The sequence below is a fragment of the Poromitra crassiceps genome, assembly GCF_964638095.1.
Source record: "Poromitra crassiceps genome assembly, chromosome: 29".
NCBI classification, from domain to species: domain Eukaryota; kingdom Metazoa; phylum Chordata; class Actinopteri; order Beryciformes; family Melamphaidae; genus Poromitra; species Poromitra crassiceps.
In genome coordinates this window covers 8,057,022-8,070,504 of record NC_139641.1, presented here as the reverse complement: position 1 = coordinate 8,070,504, position 13,483 = coordinate 8,057,022, and the positions used below count along the sequence as shown (strand labels likewise).

At 42.6% G+C, this 13,483-nt stretch overlaps 1 protein-coding gene across 1 annotated transcript in view; it reads left to right on the top strand.

The window, feature by feature from the left end:
* LOC310800035 (uncharacterized protein) overlaps nt 1-12,826 on the top strand; it is a gene marked incomplete at its 5' end in the record, with an annotated part of 108,925 nt that extends 96,099 nt beyond the window's left edge. Inside the window, 8 exons of the mRNA XM_083662629.1 lie at nt 389-624; nt 722-2,555; nt 4,072-4,245; nt 7,322-7,495; nt 8,424-8,597; nt 11,009-11,179; nt 11,377-11,435; nt 11,688-12,826. Coding sequence (XP_083518755.1) covers nt 389-624; nt 722-2,555; nt 4,072-4,245; nt 7,322-7,495; nt 8,424-8,597; nt 11,009-11,179; nt 11,377-11,435; nt 11,688-12,223 — 3,358 coding nt within the window. The 3' untranslated portion in view covers nt 12,224-12,826. The remainder of the gene's footprint in view (nt 1-388; nt 625-721; nt 2,556-4,071; nt 4,246-7,321; nt 7,496-8,423; nt 8,598-11,008; nt 11,180-11,376; nt 11,436-11,687) is intronic.
* Nucleotides 12,827-13,483: the final 657 nt, after the last annotated feature.

Below are 13,483 nucleotides of genomic sequence, written 5' to 3'. Positions count from 1 at the left end.
ATGTGTTGTTACAGTGTTGATGTAATAGGACTGTGTGTTGCTTGTATTGAGCTGAACATTCATTATTGATAATTACATATGAAACAAACCAGAAAAAGTGTTACAATGTTGCATTCATCCATGATCACCACAGTGACATTTATCCATGATGGGTATGCAATGTTGACTCCACTGATTAAACTACAACTATGACAACAGATACATGTGAAAATAAACTTTACATGTGATGGCAGCACCATGCTGTCTGAGCATCTATAAAGATAGTCTGGGCAAAATATTTTAATAGTTTTACAATTTGAACAAAAAATTGTTCAAACTTTTGTTCAATTTTGTTTGTTTGTTAGATCTTCATCTGATCAGGGATAATACATTGCCTTTATCCCCACAGAATGAGGAAGAGGAGTCTAGGTGTTGTGATACAGCAGCTGTCCTGCTGTGCATTGTGTCATTGGGTCCTGAGGGATCCAGTCTCTACCAGCTGTGGACACAGGTTCTGCAGACAGTGCATCACCTCATACTGGGCCCAGTCCGGTTCATCAGGAGGCTCCACCTGTCCCCAGTGTGGAAAAAGGTCCAGAACAAGATCTGGACTGCAGACACCCAGTCAAACCAGCATTGCACAATGTAAGACTAGGGTTCTGTCTACTGTTGTCACCATTTCTAAAACCAGGAAACAACAGCATATCTGTTAAACACTTGTTTACTCTTTCTTCTCTTCCAGTGGACAGCGTTTTGCAGGAGGTTTTAGACTTTCATAAGATCAGTCTGATAATGAGATGTGACTTTGTGACAGAAGGAACAGAAGGAACAGCTGAAGCAGGAATTGGAACTCCCCTCAATAGGATCTACACTGCACTCTACATCACAGTGGGACAGAGTGAAGAGGTTAATACCCAACATGAGGTGTGGCAGCTGGAGACAGCATCCAAGATGGAGACTCTCCATGACACTCAGATCAAGTGCCACGACATCTTTAACCCCTTACCTGATCAAGAGACACACATCAGAGTAGTTCTTACGAATGGTGTTGCTGGAATTGGAAAAACCTTCTCAGTGAAGAAGTTCACTCTGGACTGGGCAGAGGGCTTGGAAAATCAAGACGTCATTCTTGTGATTCTGCTTTCGTTCCGGGAGCTGAACTTGATCAGAGATGAGCGGTACAGTCTTCTCATGCTGCTCCATGTTTTCCATCCAACCTTACAGAGGGTCACAGCAGAGAAGCTCTCTGTCTGTAAAGTTGTGTTCATCTTTGATGGCCTGGATGAAAGCAGACTTCCATTGGATTTCCACAACAATGAGGTTGTGACTGATGTCACACAGGTATCATCAGTAGATGTGCAGTTGACAAACCTCATCAAGGGGAATCTGCTTCCCTTGGCTCTCCTCTGGATAACTTCCAGACCTGCAGCAGCCAATCAGATCCCTCCTACATGTGTGGACAGGGTGACAGAAGTACGAGGCTTCACTGACCTCCAGAAGGAGGAGTACTTCAGGAAGAGATCCACTGATGAGGAGCTGTCCAGCAGAATCATCTCACACATCAAGGCATCCAGGACCATCCACATCATGTGCCACATCCCAGTCTTCTGTTGGATCACTGGTAGAGTTCTGGAGCACATGTTGACTACAGACCGCCGGAGAGGAGAGCTGCCCAAGACCCTGACTGAGATGTACTCACACTTCCTGCTGGTTCAGACAGAGAGGAAGAAGCAGAAGTATGATGAGAGCCATGAGATGAGTCAACAGCAGCTCATGGAGACTGACAGGGAAGTTCTTCTGAAGCTGGGGAAGCTGGCGTTTGAAAATCTGGAGACGGGCAACCTCCTGTTCTACCAAGAAGACCTGCAGAAGTGTGGTCTTAATGTCAGAGAGGCTTTGGTGTTCTCAGGAGTGTGCACAGAGATCTTCAAACGAGAGTGTGTGCTCTTCCAGAAGACGGTCTACTGCTTTGTTCATCTGAGCATCCAGGAGTTTCTCGCTGCAGTCTACATGTTCCACTGTTACACAAACAGGGATACGAATGTACTGAGCACATTCCTGGGAAAAGTCTGGGTTAGCAGTTATGTATGTAATCATCCAAGGAGTGTTTACTCCTTGGATGTCTTCCTGAAGAAATCCATGCTCAAAGCCCTGAAGAGTACAAATGGCCACCTGGACCTCTTTGTCCGCTTCCTTCATGGCCTCTCACGCAAGTCCAGCCAGCGTCTCTTAGGAGGCCTACTAGGTCACACAGAGAGAAGTCCAGACAGCATCAAGAAAGCCATCAGCAACCTGAAGGAGATGGACCCCTCCAATACGTCTCCAGACAGAAGCATCAACATCTTCCACTGTTTGATGGAGATGAATGACCACTCAATACATCAGCATATCCGAAACTTCCTGAAGTCAGAGAACAAGTCAAAGAAGGAACTCTCTGTGATCCACTGCTCAGCTCTGGCGTACATGCTGCAGATGTCAGAGGAGGTTCTGGATGTGTTGGACCTGAAGGCCTACAACACATCAAACGAGGGACGAAGCAGACTGATCCCAGCTGTGAGGAACTGCAGAGAGGCTCGGTTAGTCCTGATCTGAATTCTAACATTATCTACAGTTTAGTTACCTTCACACCTGATGCAATATGAACTATAAAGATATATAGTTCCTCAAACAAACACTATAAAACTGCTGTTCTACAGAGCAGTGGTAACACAGTGTTGGGCGTAACACACAAAGTAATGTGCTATTAATTTTCCTGTAACAGAGTAAATAAAGTAAGTTATTACTGTTACGTGTCAGTAATCACATTACAGTTACCAGGTTGGTCATTACTTGTGTTTCATTGTTTAGTCTCTTTAACCTCTGTATTGGTGCAAGCAATGGCTCTGAAAGATTCTCGTCGTCAAGTCATGTTGGAAATATTGGAATTACAGGAGAGCGCACATAAACGAGCCAACAAAGTTGGGAAATACATCACGGAAAGTCTGAATTTAATGCTGTAGATTCAAAACCTTAAAAATCAGTAGGGCAATCACTTTTCACTGGAATAATAAATAAATAATAAAGTAAAGCGATGTGTTACTTTTAAGAAGAGTAACAAGTAATGTGTAATTTGCGTCTTCATTCTAAAGATTCCAATTCTGAAATGTTTGTTTATAGCTATCATGTTAGTTGGTGAACACAGTTCGTTTAGCTGTAATGATTGTTATTAACTTTACAGTTAAAGGAACACTCCGCCCATTTTCAACCAGCTTTGTATCATTAGAACATCAGTAGTATATCAGAAAACTGTAAACTGTTTTGAAGTCTGTCATTTAATTTGACAGTTATTGAGTGTTAAAGTGTGGACCAGTGACATCACTGGTCCACACTAACTCAAATTAATAACTCATTAACTCAAATCAACTCTCAATAACTGTCAAACTATTCATCATTCATCTAGTTTGACAGTTATTGAGAGTTGATTTGAGTTAATGAGTTATTAATAGGAGTGTCATGTTAATCATATGTTGTCTAGCCAGAATTTGAAATTACTTGCCTGTGAAGCTTAGGCTAAATGTGTGTGTGTGTGTGTGTGTGTGTGTGTGTGTGTGTGTGTGTGTGTGTGTGTGTGTGTGTGTGTGTGTCTGTGTCTGTGTCTGTGTCTGTGTCTGTGTGTCTGTCTGTCTGTCTGTCTGTCTATATATGTGTGTGTGTGTGTGTGTGTGTGTGTGTGTCTATGTGTCTATCTATATATATCTATCTACTGTATTTATATAGATAACTTATATCTATCTTATATATATATATATATATATATATATATATATATATATATATATATATATATATATATATATATATATACTTTTGACAGAATTGCTTGGAATTGCATTTTGCTATGCTTTGCTTTGTGATATTACACATTCAGCACTTCACTTTTTGAAACTTTTCTAATTCTACAATACAATTTATTGTCACTTTTTCTCTAATTATTATTACTATTATTGTTATTATTTGTATTAGAAGTAGTAGTATGCTGTGTCCGTTTTGATGTGGGCTTAGTCTCAGCTCTGCTTTCATAGAACTAATCTTACATTAAATCTGTGATCACAGACTTCCTGACTGTGGACTCTCAGAGACTCACTGTGAAGTCCTGGCATCAGCTCTGAAGTCGAACCCCTCCCATCTGAGAGAGCTGGACCTGAGTAAGAACCAGCTGCAAGATTCAGGTGTGAAGCTTCTGTCTGCTGGACTGGAGAGTCCACACTGTCGACTGGAGACTCTCAGGTAACATTTTAATTGACAGTTTTTCTCCGTTGATTTGACACATTTCTCTGCTTTCCATACAGTGCCTCTCAGGTCAGAATTACTGACTCTGTAAAGGTTGACTGCAAGTTTTACAGAGAGCAGTAGTAGCTAAAGAGTCTGATTTATAATATATGTATGTAGTGTGAATGTTCTATACATATGTAGTTCTGTATGTTGTGTGAAATGTCACAGTTTTAATATGTGAATTTCGTAAAAAGTACACGCAAGACTAGCTCCATAGGGTCCCATTATAAAGGTTGAAAAAGTATAAACCTAACAGTACAAAAGATAAATTAAAGCTGAATTAAGGTGATAGAGTCCTAAAGTGGTGACTCGTTAAGTGTGACTGTTGAGCTTAAAGTATGAAGGAGTAGTTAGTAGTTAGAGTTCAAAGAGGGCGTGGTTTCACCATGAACTGCTGTTTAAAATGAATGGCAGTTGCACCTGGAAATATAGCTAATCTGTTTGTTTACAAACATGCTGATTCATCTATAAACAGCAATTAACCTCAAACCTCATGCTTTGATATCTTATTTAGATTGCTGCACCTCTCTCTATTCCTGTCTCAAACCTCATGCTTTGATATCTTATTTAAACGGAGTCCACAGCACAATAATTTCACACGTGATACTTGTACCACGGAGTGACAATAAAAATCTTGAATCTTGAATCTAGATTGCTGCATCTCTCTCTATTCCTGTCTCAAACCTCATGCTTTGATATCTTATTTAGATTGATGCACCTCTCTCTATTACTGTCTCAGACCTCATGCTTTGATATCTTATTTAGATTGCTGCATCTCTCTCTATTCCTGTCTCAGACCTCATGCTTTGATATCTTATTTAGATTGATGCACCTCTCTCTATTCCTGTCTCAGACCTCATGCTTTGATATCTTATTTAGATTGCTGCACCTCTCTCTATTACTGTCTCAAACCTCATGCTTTGATATCTTATTTAGATTGCTGCACCTCTCTCTATTACTGTCTCAGACCTCATGCTTTGATATCTTATTTAGATTGCTGCACCTCTCTCTATTCCTGTCTCAAACCTCATGCTTTGATATCTTATTTAGATTGCTGCACCTCTACTGTCTCAGACCTCATGCTTTGATATCTTATTTAGATTGCTGCATCTCTCTCTATTCCTGTCTCAGACCTCATGCTTTGATATCTTATTTAGATTGCTGCACCTCTCTCTATTCCTGTCTCAAACGTCATGCTTTGATATCTTATTTAGATTGCTGCACCTCTCTCTATTCCTGTCTCAAACCTCATGCTTTGATATCTTATTTAGATTGCTGCACCTCTCTCTATTCCTGTCTCAAACCTCATGCTTTGATATCTTATTTAGATTGCTGCACCTCTCTCTATTCCTGTCTCAAACCTCATGCTTTGATATCTTATTTAGATTGCTGCACCTCTCTCTATTCCTGTCTCAGACCTCATGCTTTGATATCTTATTTAGATTGATGCACCTCTCTCTATTCCTGTCTCAAACCTCATGCTTTGATATCTTATTTATATTGATGCACCTCTCTCTATTACTGTCTCAAACCTCATGCTTTGATATCTTATTTAGATTGCTGCATCTCTCTCTATTCCTGTCTCAAACCTCATGCTTTGATATCTTATTTAGATTGATGCACCTCTTTCTATTCCTGTCTCAAACCTCATGCTTTGCTATCTTATTTAGACTAATGCACCTCTCTATATTCCTGTCTCAAACATCATGCGTTGATATCTTATTTAGATTGCTGCACCTCTCTCTATTCCTGTCTCAAACCTCATGCTTTGATATCTTATTTAGATTGATGCACCTCTCTCTATTCCTGTCTCAAACCTCATGCTTTGATATCTTATTTAGATTGATGCACCTCTCTCTATTCCTGTCTCAAACCTCATGCTTTGATATCTTATTTAGATTGCTGCACCTCTCTCTATTCCTGTCTCAAACCTCATGCTTTGATATCTTATTTAGATTGCTGCACCTCTCTCTATTCCTGTCTCAAACCTCATGCTTTGATATCTTATTTAGATTGCTGCACCTCTCTCTATTCCTGTCTCAAACCTCATGCTTTGATATCTTATTTAGATTGCTGCACCTCCCTCTATTCCTGTCTCAAACCTCATGCTTTGATATCTTATTTAGATTGCTGCACCTCTCTCTATTCCTGTCTCAAACCTCATGCTTTGATATCTTATTTAGATTGCTGCACCTCTCTCTATTCCTGTCTCAGACCTCATGCTTTGATATCTTATTTAGATTGATGCACCTCTCTCTATTCCTGTCTCAAACCTCATGCTTTGATATCTTATTTAGATTGCTGCACCTCTCTCTATTCCTGTCTCAAACCTCATGCTTTGATATCTTATTTAGATTGCTGCATCTCTCTCTATTCCTGTCTCAAACCTCATGCTTTGATATCTTATTTAGATTGCTGCATCTCTCTCTATTCCTGTCTCAAACCTCATGCTTTGATATCTTATTTAGATTGCTGCACCTCTCTCTATTCCTGTCTCAAACCTCATGCTTTGATATCTTATTTAGATTGATGCACCTCTCTCTATTACTGTCTCAGACCTCATGCTTTGATATCTTATTTAGATTGATGCACCTCTCTCTATTACTGTCTCAAACCTCATGCTTTGATATCTTATTTAGATTGATGCACCTCTCTCTATTCCTGTCTCAAACCTCATGCTTTGATATCTTATTTAGATTGCTGCACCTCTCTCTATTCCTGTCTCAAACCTCATGCTTTGATATCTTATTTAGATTTCTGCACCTCTCTCTATTCCGTTCTCAAACCTCATGCTTTGATATCTTATTTAGATTGCTGCATCTCTCTCTATTCCTGTCTCAAACCTCATGCTTTGATATCTTATTTAGATTGCTGAACCTCTCTCTATTCCTGTCTCAAACCTCATGCTTTGATATCTTATTTAGATTGCTGCACCTCTCTATATTTGCATTCATTAATAATCTGTTTACATAAGTTGTGTGACTGAAATGATCAAATAATAATATTTCCTTATCTTTTCATATCCATTAAGGCTAAGTGACTGTAAGCTGTCAGAGAGAAGCTGTGAAGCTCTGGCCTCAGTTCTCAGCTCTCAGTCCTCCAGTCTGAGAGAGCTGGACCTGAGTGAGAATGACGTAGAGGACTCTGGAATGAAGCTTCTCTCTACTGGACTGGAGAGTCCACACTGTAGACTGGAAACTCTCAGGTCAGTATTACTGATACTGTTCAACAGACCACCATTTAAATGTGGCTTTACATGCACATTAATATCAGTGAAGATTAGGGCTGCACAATTAATCGTGTTTTCATCGTCATCGCAATATGAACATGCGCAATAAACACATCGCAAAGACTGCCTGAAACAAAAGTGGTTTTATTTACATGCGTCATGCATTCCCACTCAGCATCTGATCATTTTGTCTTGTGTTGTAAATCCAGCGTACACCTTTCCCTTGCAACAGTGCGCTCCACCCCTCCGCCAAAGCCCAAACACGCTGTGTGTAGTTTCAGCTAGAGTCAGTGTGTATTTAATTTCTTTATTCAGTGGGCATAGGCTATGTTTGTCGTCTATGTTAGCATTATTAAAGCATTATTAAAGCAGAAAGACATAGGAACTGTATAGCTAATATATGTTTATTTATCGCAAGTCGTATCGTCATCGCTATATTGAACAATGTTATCGCACATCGCAGATTTTCGTCCTATCATGCAGGCCTAGTGAAAATACCTGACCTCTGTATTTTCCTGCTGATGTGAGTTTTGAAAGCAGCTGAGATACCAACATTTATCACATCTAGTTTCTATCCTGTGGTAGAATATTGCATCATCTCCTCTCTTTACTGCCTCTGTTGTTGAAACCTAAAGTAAAGGATTTATCACATTCTGTCACACATTGAGTCCAGAACTGAAATGAAAACACAAACCAGATCAGCTATAGTTCACTGTCACATCTCCAGCTGCTTCAGAATAGAGCAACTAGGATTTTAACCAGTGCTACAGGGAGTGACATCATCAGAGCCTAGATGCCATACTGAACTCTGTGTCTATATTTGCATTCATTAATAATCTGTTTGTGTGAGCTGTGTGACTGAAATGATAAAATAATATTTCCTTATCTCTTCATATCCATTAAGGCTGAGTGTCTGTAAGCTGTCAGAGAGAAGCTGTGAAGCTCTGGCCTCAGTTCTCAGCTCCCAGTCCTCCAGTCTGAGAGAGATGGACCTGAGTAAGAATGACTTAGAGGACTCTGGAATGAAGCTGCTGTCTGTTGGACTAGAGAGTACACACTGTAGACTGGAAACTCTCAGGTCAGTATTACTGACCACCATTTAAATGTGGCTTTACATGCACATTAATATCAGTGAAAAGACCTGACCTCTGTATTTTCCTGCTGATGTGAGTTTTGAAAGCAGCTGAGATACCAACATTTATCACATCTAGTTTCTATCCTGTGGTAGAATATTGCATAATCTCCTCTCTTTACTGCCTCTGTTGTTGAAAGCTAAAGTAAAGGACTTGTAAAGGACGAGCCCATCGGCTAACCGCAGTGAAAACATGTGACTGTCATCGCCCTGTCTCCTCTCCAGCCCAAAAAAGAAGGAGCTAGGAGCCTCCATCTCCCTGAGCATGGAGAACCTAGCCCTCACAAGCGCCCCCTTTGCTCGCTCCTGCAGGAACCCACCCAATTCCCTGTGCAGCTCAGCCAGGTTGTGCTGCAGCCCCGGTCTATCCTGACAAACCAGCTCCTCCTCCACTTCATAATGCTACTCTCCAGCCCACTTAACAGCCTTCTCACCTCTGCTGTGGACAAAGCAGTGTACTGCAGGCACAAGTGTCTCATATGAGCCTTACCAGCTAGTCAAACTCCCTCTTCTTCTCTCTCCATCGAGCCCAGAAAGCCTCAAAGCTATAGAGCAAAAGGTATCCTGCAACAGCAGTGTTTCTCAAATGGGGGTCCGGGGACCCCCAGGGGTCCGTGGCACTTTGCCAGGGGGTCCGCGAAAAGTTTTCAGGAAAATAAAAATATTTTTTTGTTTGTAAAAGCTTCATAGTTCAATGAAAATATTGTATGCTTTAAATCTAAAATGGTTCATGGATTACATTCTAATCTAACAAACCTACCAATTTAAAAGTAAATCACGTTACCGTGGAAACAATTAAGCTTAGCCCAAAATCACAAATCAGAATGAGGGGGTCCCCAGTATATTTTCTATCTTGTAAGGGCTCCTTGACTGAAAAACATTTGAGAGCCTCAGCTTTAAGGAACAATCAACTTATCAAACAAACTCAATGCCTCGCCACACACACACACACACACACACACACACACACACACACACACACACACACACACACACACACACACACACACACACACACACACACACACACACACACACTTAAATGGGGTCTGCAGCCGACAGACTGTTTCTCTCTCTCAGTCAGTTACATGAGTGCCCAGACGGCAACCACAATAATGCATACACATAAGAAACACACAGGATGATAACATGGCAGGTTGATATATACAGTTATACTGTAATGCAAGATAGCGCTCAGTATCCACTTCATGGGTACAAAAAGCAGCGCCTCCTCCACAGTGCATACTGCCCCCCTCAGCCCCTCCTCCTCCACAGTGCAGACTGCCCCCCTCAGCCCCTCCTCCTCCACAGTGCAGACTGCCCCCTTCAGCTCCTCCTCCTCCACAGTGCAGACTGCCCCCCTCAGCCCCTCCTCCTCCACAGTGCAGACTGCCCCCCTCAGCTCCTCCTCCTCCACAGTGCAGACTGCCCCCCTCAGCCCCTCCTCCTCCACAGTGCAGACTGCCCCCCTCAGCCTCTCCTCCCCCACAGAGAAAGAGAGGGAGGGACAGAAAGAGAGGGAGAGACAGAAAGAGGTGGAGAGAGAGAAAGAGAGGGATAGAGATGGAGGGAGAGAAAGAGAGGGAGAGGGAGAGAGAAAGGGGGAGAGAGAAAGGGAGGGACAGAAAGAGAGGGAGGGAGAGAAAGAAAGGGAGAGGGAGAGAGAGAGGGGGGGGGGAGAGAGGGAGAGAGAAAGAGAAGGACAGAGAGAAAGAGAGGGAGGGCGAGAAAGAGAGAGGGAGAGAGAGAACGAGAGGGGGGGAGAGAGAGAGAGAGGACAGAGAGAAAGAGAGAGGGAGAGAGAGAATGAGAGGGAGGGAGAGAGGGAGAGAGAGAGAGGGGGACGGAGAGAAAGAGAGGGAGGGACAGAAAAAGGGAGAGACAGAAAGAGGGAGAAGGAGAGAAACAGAGGGAGGGACAGAAGAGAGGGAGAGACAGAAAGAGGTGGAGGGAGAGAAAGAGAGGGAGAGATAAAGAGAGGGAGGGAGAGAAAGAGAGGGAGCAGAGAAAGAGAGGGAGAGAGAGAAAGAGAGGGGGAAGAGGGAGAGAGAGAAAGAGAGGGGGGAGAGAGGGAGAGAGAGAAAGAGAAGGAGGGAGAGAAAGATAGGGAGAGGGAGGGAGAGAGAGAAATATAGGGAAAGACAGAAAGAGGGAGAGACAGAAAGAGAGGGAGGGAGAGAAGCAACAAGTGACAGAAAAAAGAAGTAGATGGAGAGAGAGAAACAGTCTGTTGGCTGCAGACCCCATTTAAGTGTGTGTGTGTGTGTGTGTGTGTGTGTGTGTGTGTGTGTGTGTGTGTGTGTGTGTGTGTGTGTGTGTGTGTGTGTGTGTGTGTGTGTGTGTGTGTGTGTGTGCAGGTTGTCTTACTGTCTGCTCACAGAGGAAGGCTGTGCTTCTCTGGCCTCAGCTCTGAGCTCCAACCCCTCCCATCTGAGAGAGCTGGACCTGAGCTACAATCATCCAGAAGCCTCAGTGAAGCTCTTCTCTGCTGGACTGAAGGATCCAACCTGGAGACTGGAGACTTTCAGGTATGAAGAGACAACATCTGCTAGAAGGCTGAGAGTCACACACATTGTCTCTGTCACACTGAGAAGATGAGGAATATGTTTCATGTTTAATGGAGGATATGAGTGGAAATCCTTCATATTGAAGGTTATTAAATGTCCATGTTTCCATCATTAAAGAGAATCTGTTGGTCTGACTTCTTCCCTGTTTATTCCTCCAGTGTGGAACATTGTGGAGTACAGTGGTTGAAAAGCTGTAAAGTTGAAGCTGGGAGGAAATGTAAGTGTGTATTTTATTTTGTTTGATTCATAAAAACAAAGCAACACCTTCAACTAGTGAGAAGGAAAGTGCATCTAGAGCACAGTCTGTGACGTCCATTCATTCACATCCTGTGAGTCAGGAAGATGGCTGACATCATGTGACATCATCAAACTGCTGAGAAATGAACTGTCAATAAATCAACAAACAAACAAACAAACATGTTTATTAGATGAGAAGCTGCTGCTGTAACGAGTCTTGTTGTCTCATCAGATGCCTGTGATCTCACACTGGACCCAAACACAGCACACAGACACCTCCTCCTGTCTGAAGACAACAGAAAGGTGACGTGGGTGAGAGAGGAGCAGCCATATCCTGATCACCCAGAGAGATTTGACTACTGGCGTCAGCTGCTGTGTAGAGATGGTCTGACTGGTCGCTGTTACTGGGAGGTGGAGAGGAAAGGAGGGGTTGATATAGGAGTGACTTACAGAGGAATCAGCAGGAGAGGAGTGGGTGTTGACTGTTTGCTTGGAAGGAATGAAAAGTCCTGGAGTCTGTACTGCTCTGATGATGGTTACAGAGCCTGGCACAATAACAGACACACAGACATACCTCCCTCCTCCTCTGTCTCTAACAGAGTCGCAGTGTATCTTGACTGGCCTGCTGGCTCTCTGTCCTTCTACACAGTTTCCTCTGACAAACTGATTCACCTCCACACTTTCCAATCCAAATTCACTAAACCACTTTACCCTGGGTGTATGTGCTGGTCTGATGGTGACTCAGTGTCTCTGTGTCAGATAGAGTGAGACAGAAACACACTGTGACCAAACACAAACACCTAAAGTCACAATAGTGTTTGCATGCAAGTTCATTGCTCATGTGGTTGTGAACAGACATGATCTCTCTCTGTGTGTGTGTGTGTGTGTGTGTGTGTGTGTGTGTGTGTGTGTGTGTGTGTGTGTGTGTGTGTGTGTGTGTGTGTGTGTGTGTGTGTGTGTGTGTGTGTGTGTGTGTGTGTGTGTGTGAACAGTAACTGGACAGAGTTTTAACATCACATACAACAAGAACAGACATTTTAGTCTGAAAATGATCAACATAAATGAAGAATGTTTGATCTGTATAGTTTGAAACAGAACTTGTTGACTTGAATATGTCATTATTGTTGTCTTTAAATAAAGCAGTGTATTATTGCTCTGTTGTTAAATCAGTTGAGTGATGAAAATCAAGCAACATGTAACTGTTGATTGACATTAGTGTGTGATTGGTTGAAGATGTGACTGAGCCTCTGATTGGCCTTCATGTACAGTATCTACTAAGCACTAAGTACTCATGTGAAGCACTTAGCAGCTAAATGTGTCTCTGATGACATCATAACAGCAACAATGTAGAACTTTACATCACAGAATTATTACAAACTGTCTTCTGTCTCTGCTTTCATATGATGTCATGTATATGTTCATGTAGTCTGCATTGTTTGTATGGATTTAGACACATGACTCACTGTATTTACTTTGTCTTGACAATCTTATGATCACTTGATGTACTAGTTTGATCCTTTTCTATCTTCTATTTCTTTGTTTTGATTTCCCTGAAATATATTTGTCTTTTATTGATTCTCTTTTTTATCTGTTCACTTTGGCAACACAGGAATGTTCTTGTCAACAAGCCAGTAAAACAGGTTGAGACTGAAGGAGAGAGAGAGAGAGACTCGCGCGCACTAGAGAGAGAGAGAGAGAGAGAGAGAGAGAGAGAGAGAGAGAGAGACTCGCGCGCACTAGAGAGAGATAGAGACTCGCGCACACTAGAGAGAGAGAGAGAGAGAGAGAGAGACTCTCGCGCACTAGAGAGCGCGAGAGTCTCTCTCTCTCGGACGCGCGAGTCTCTCTCTCCCCCTTGTTCTCTCTCTCTCTCTCTCTCCCCCTCGCTCTCTCTCTCTCTCGGGCGCGCGCTAACAGAGCTACTCCATCTCGTGCAGCCAGGACGCTCCTTTACGTTCAGAGTAGAAACAACAAAGCCAGCCAGCCTGCACACATGCTGTAGCGTGGCCTGTTTAATCCACCAGAGGG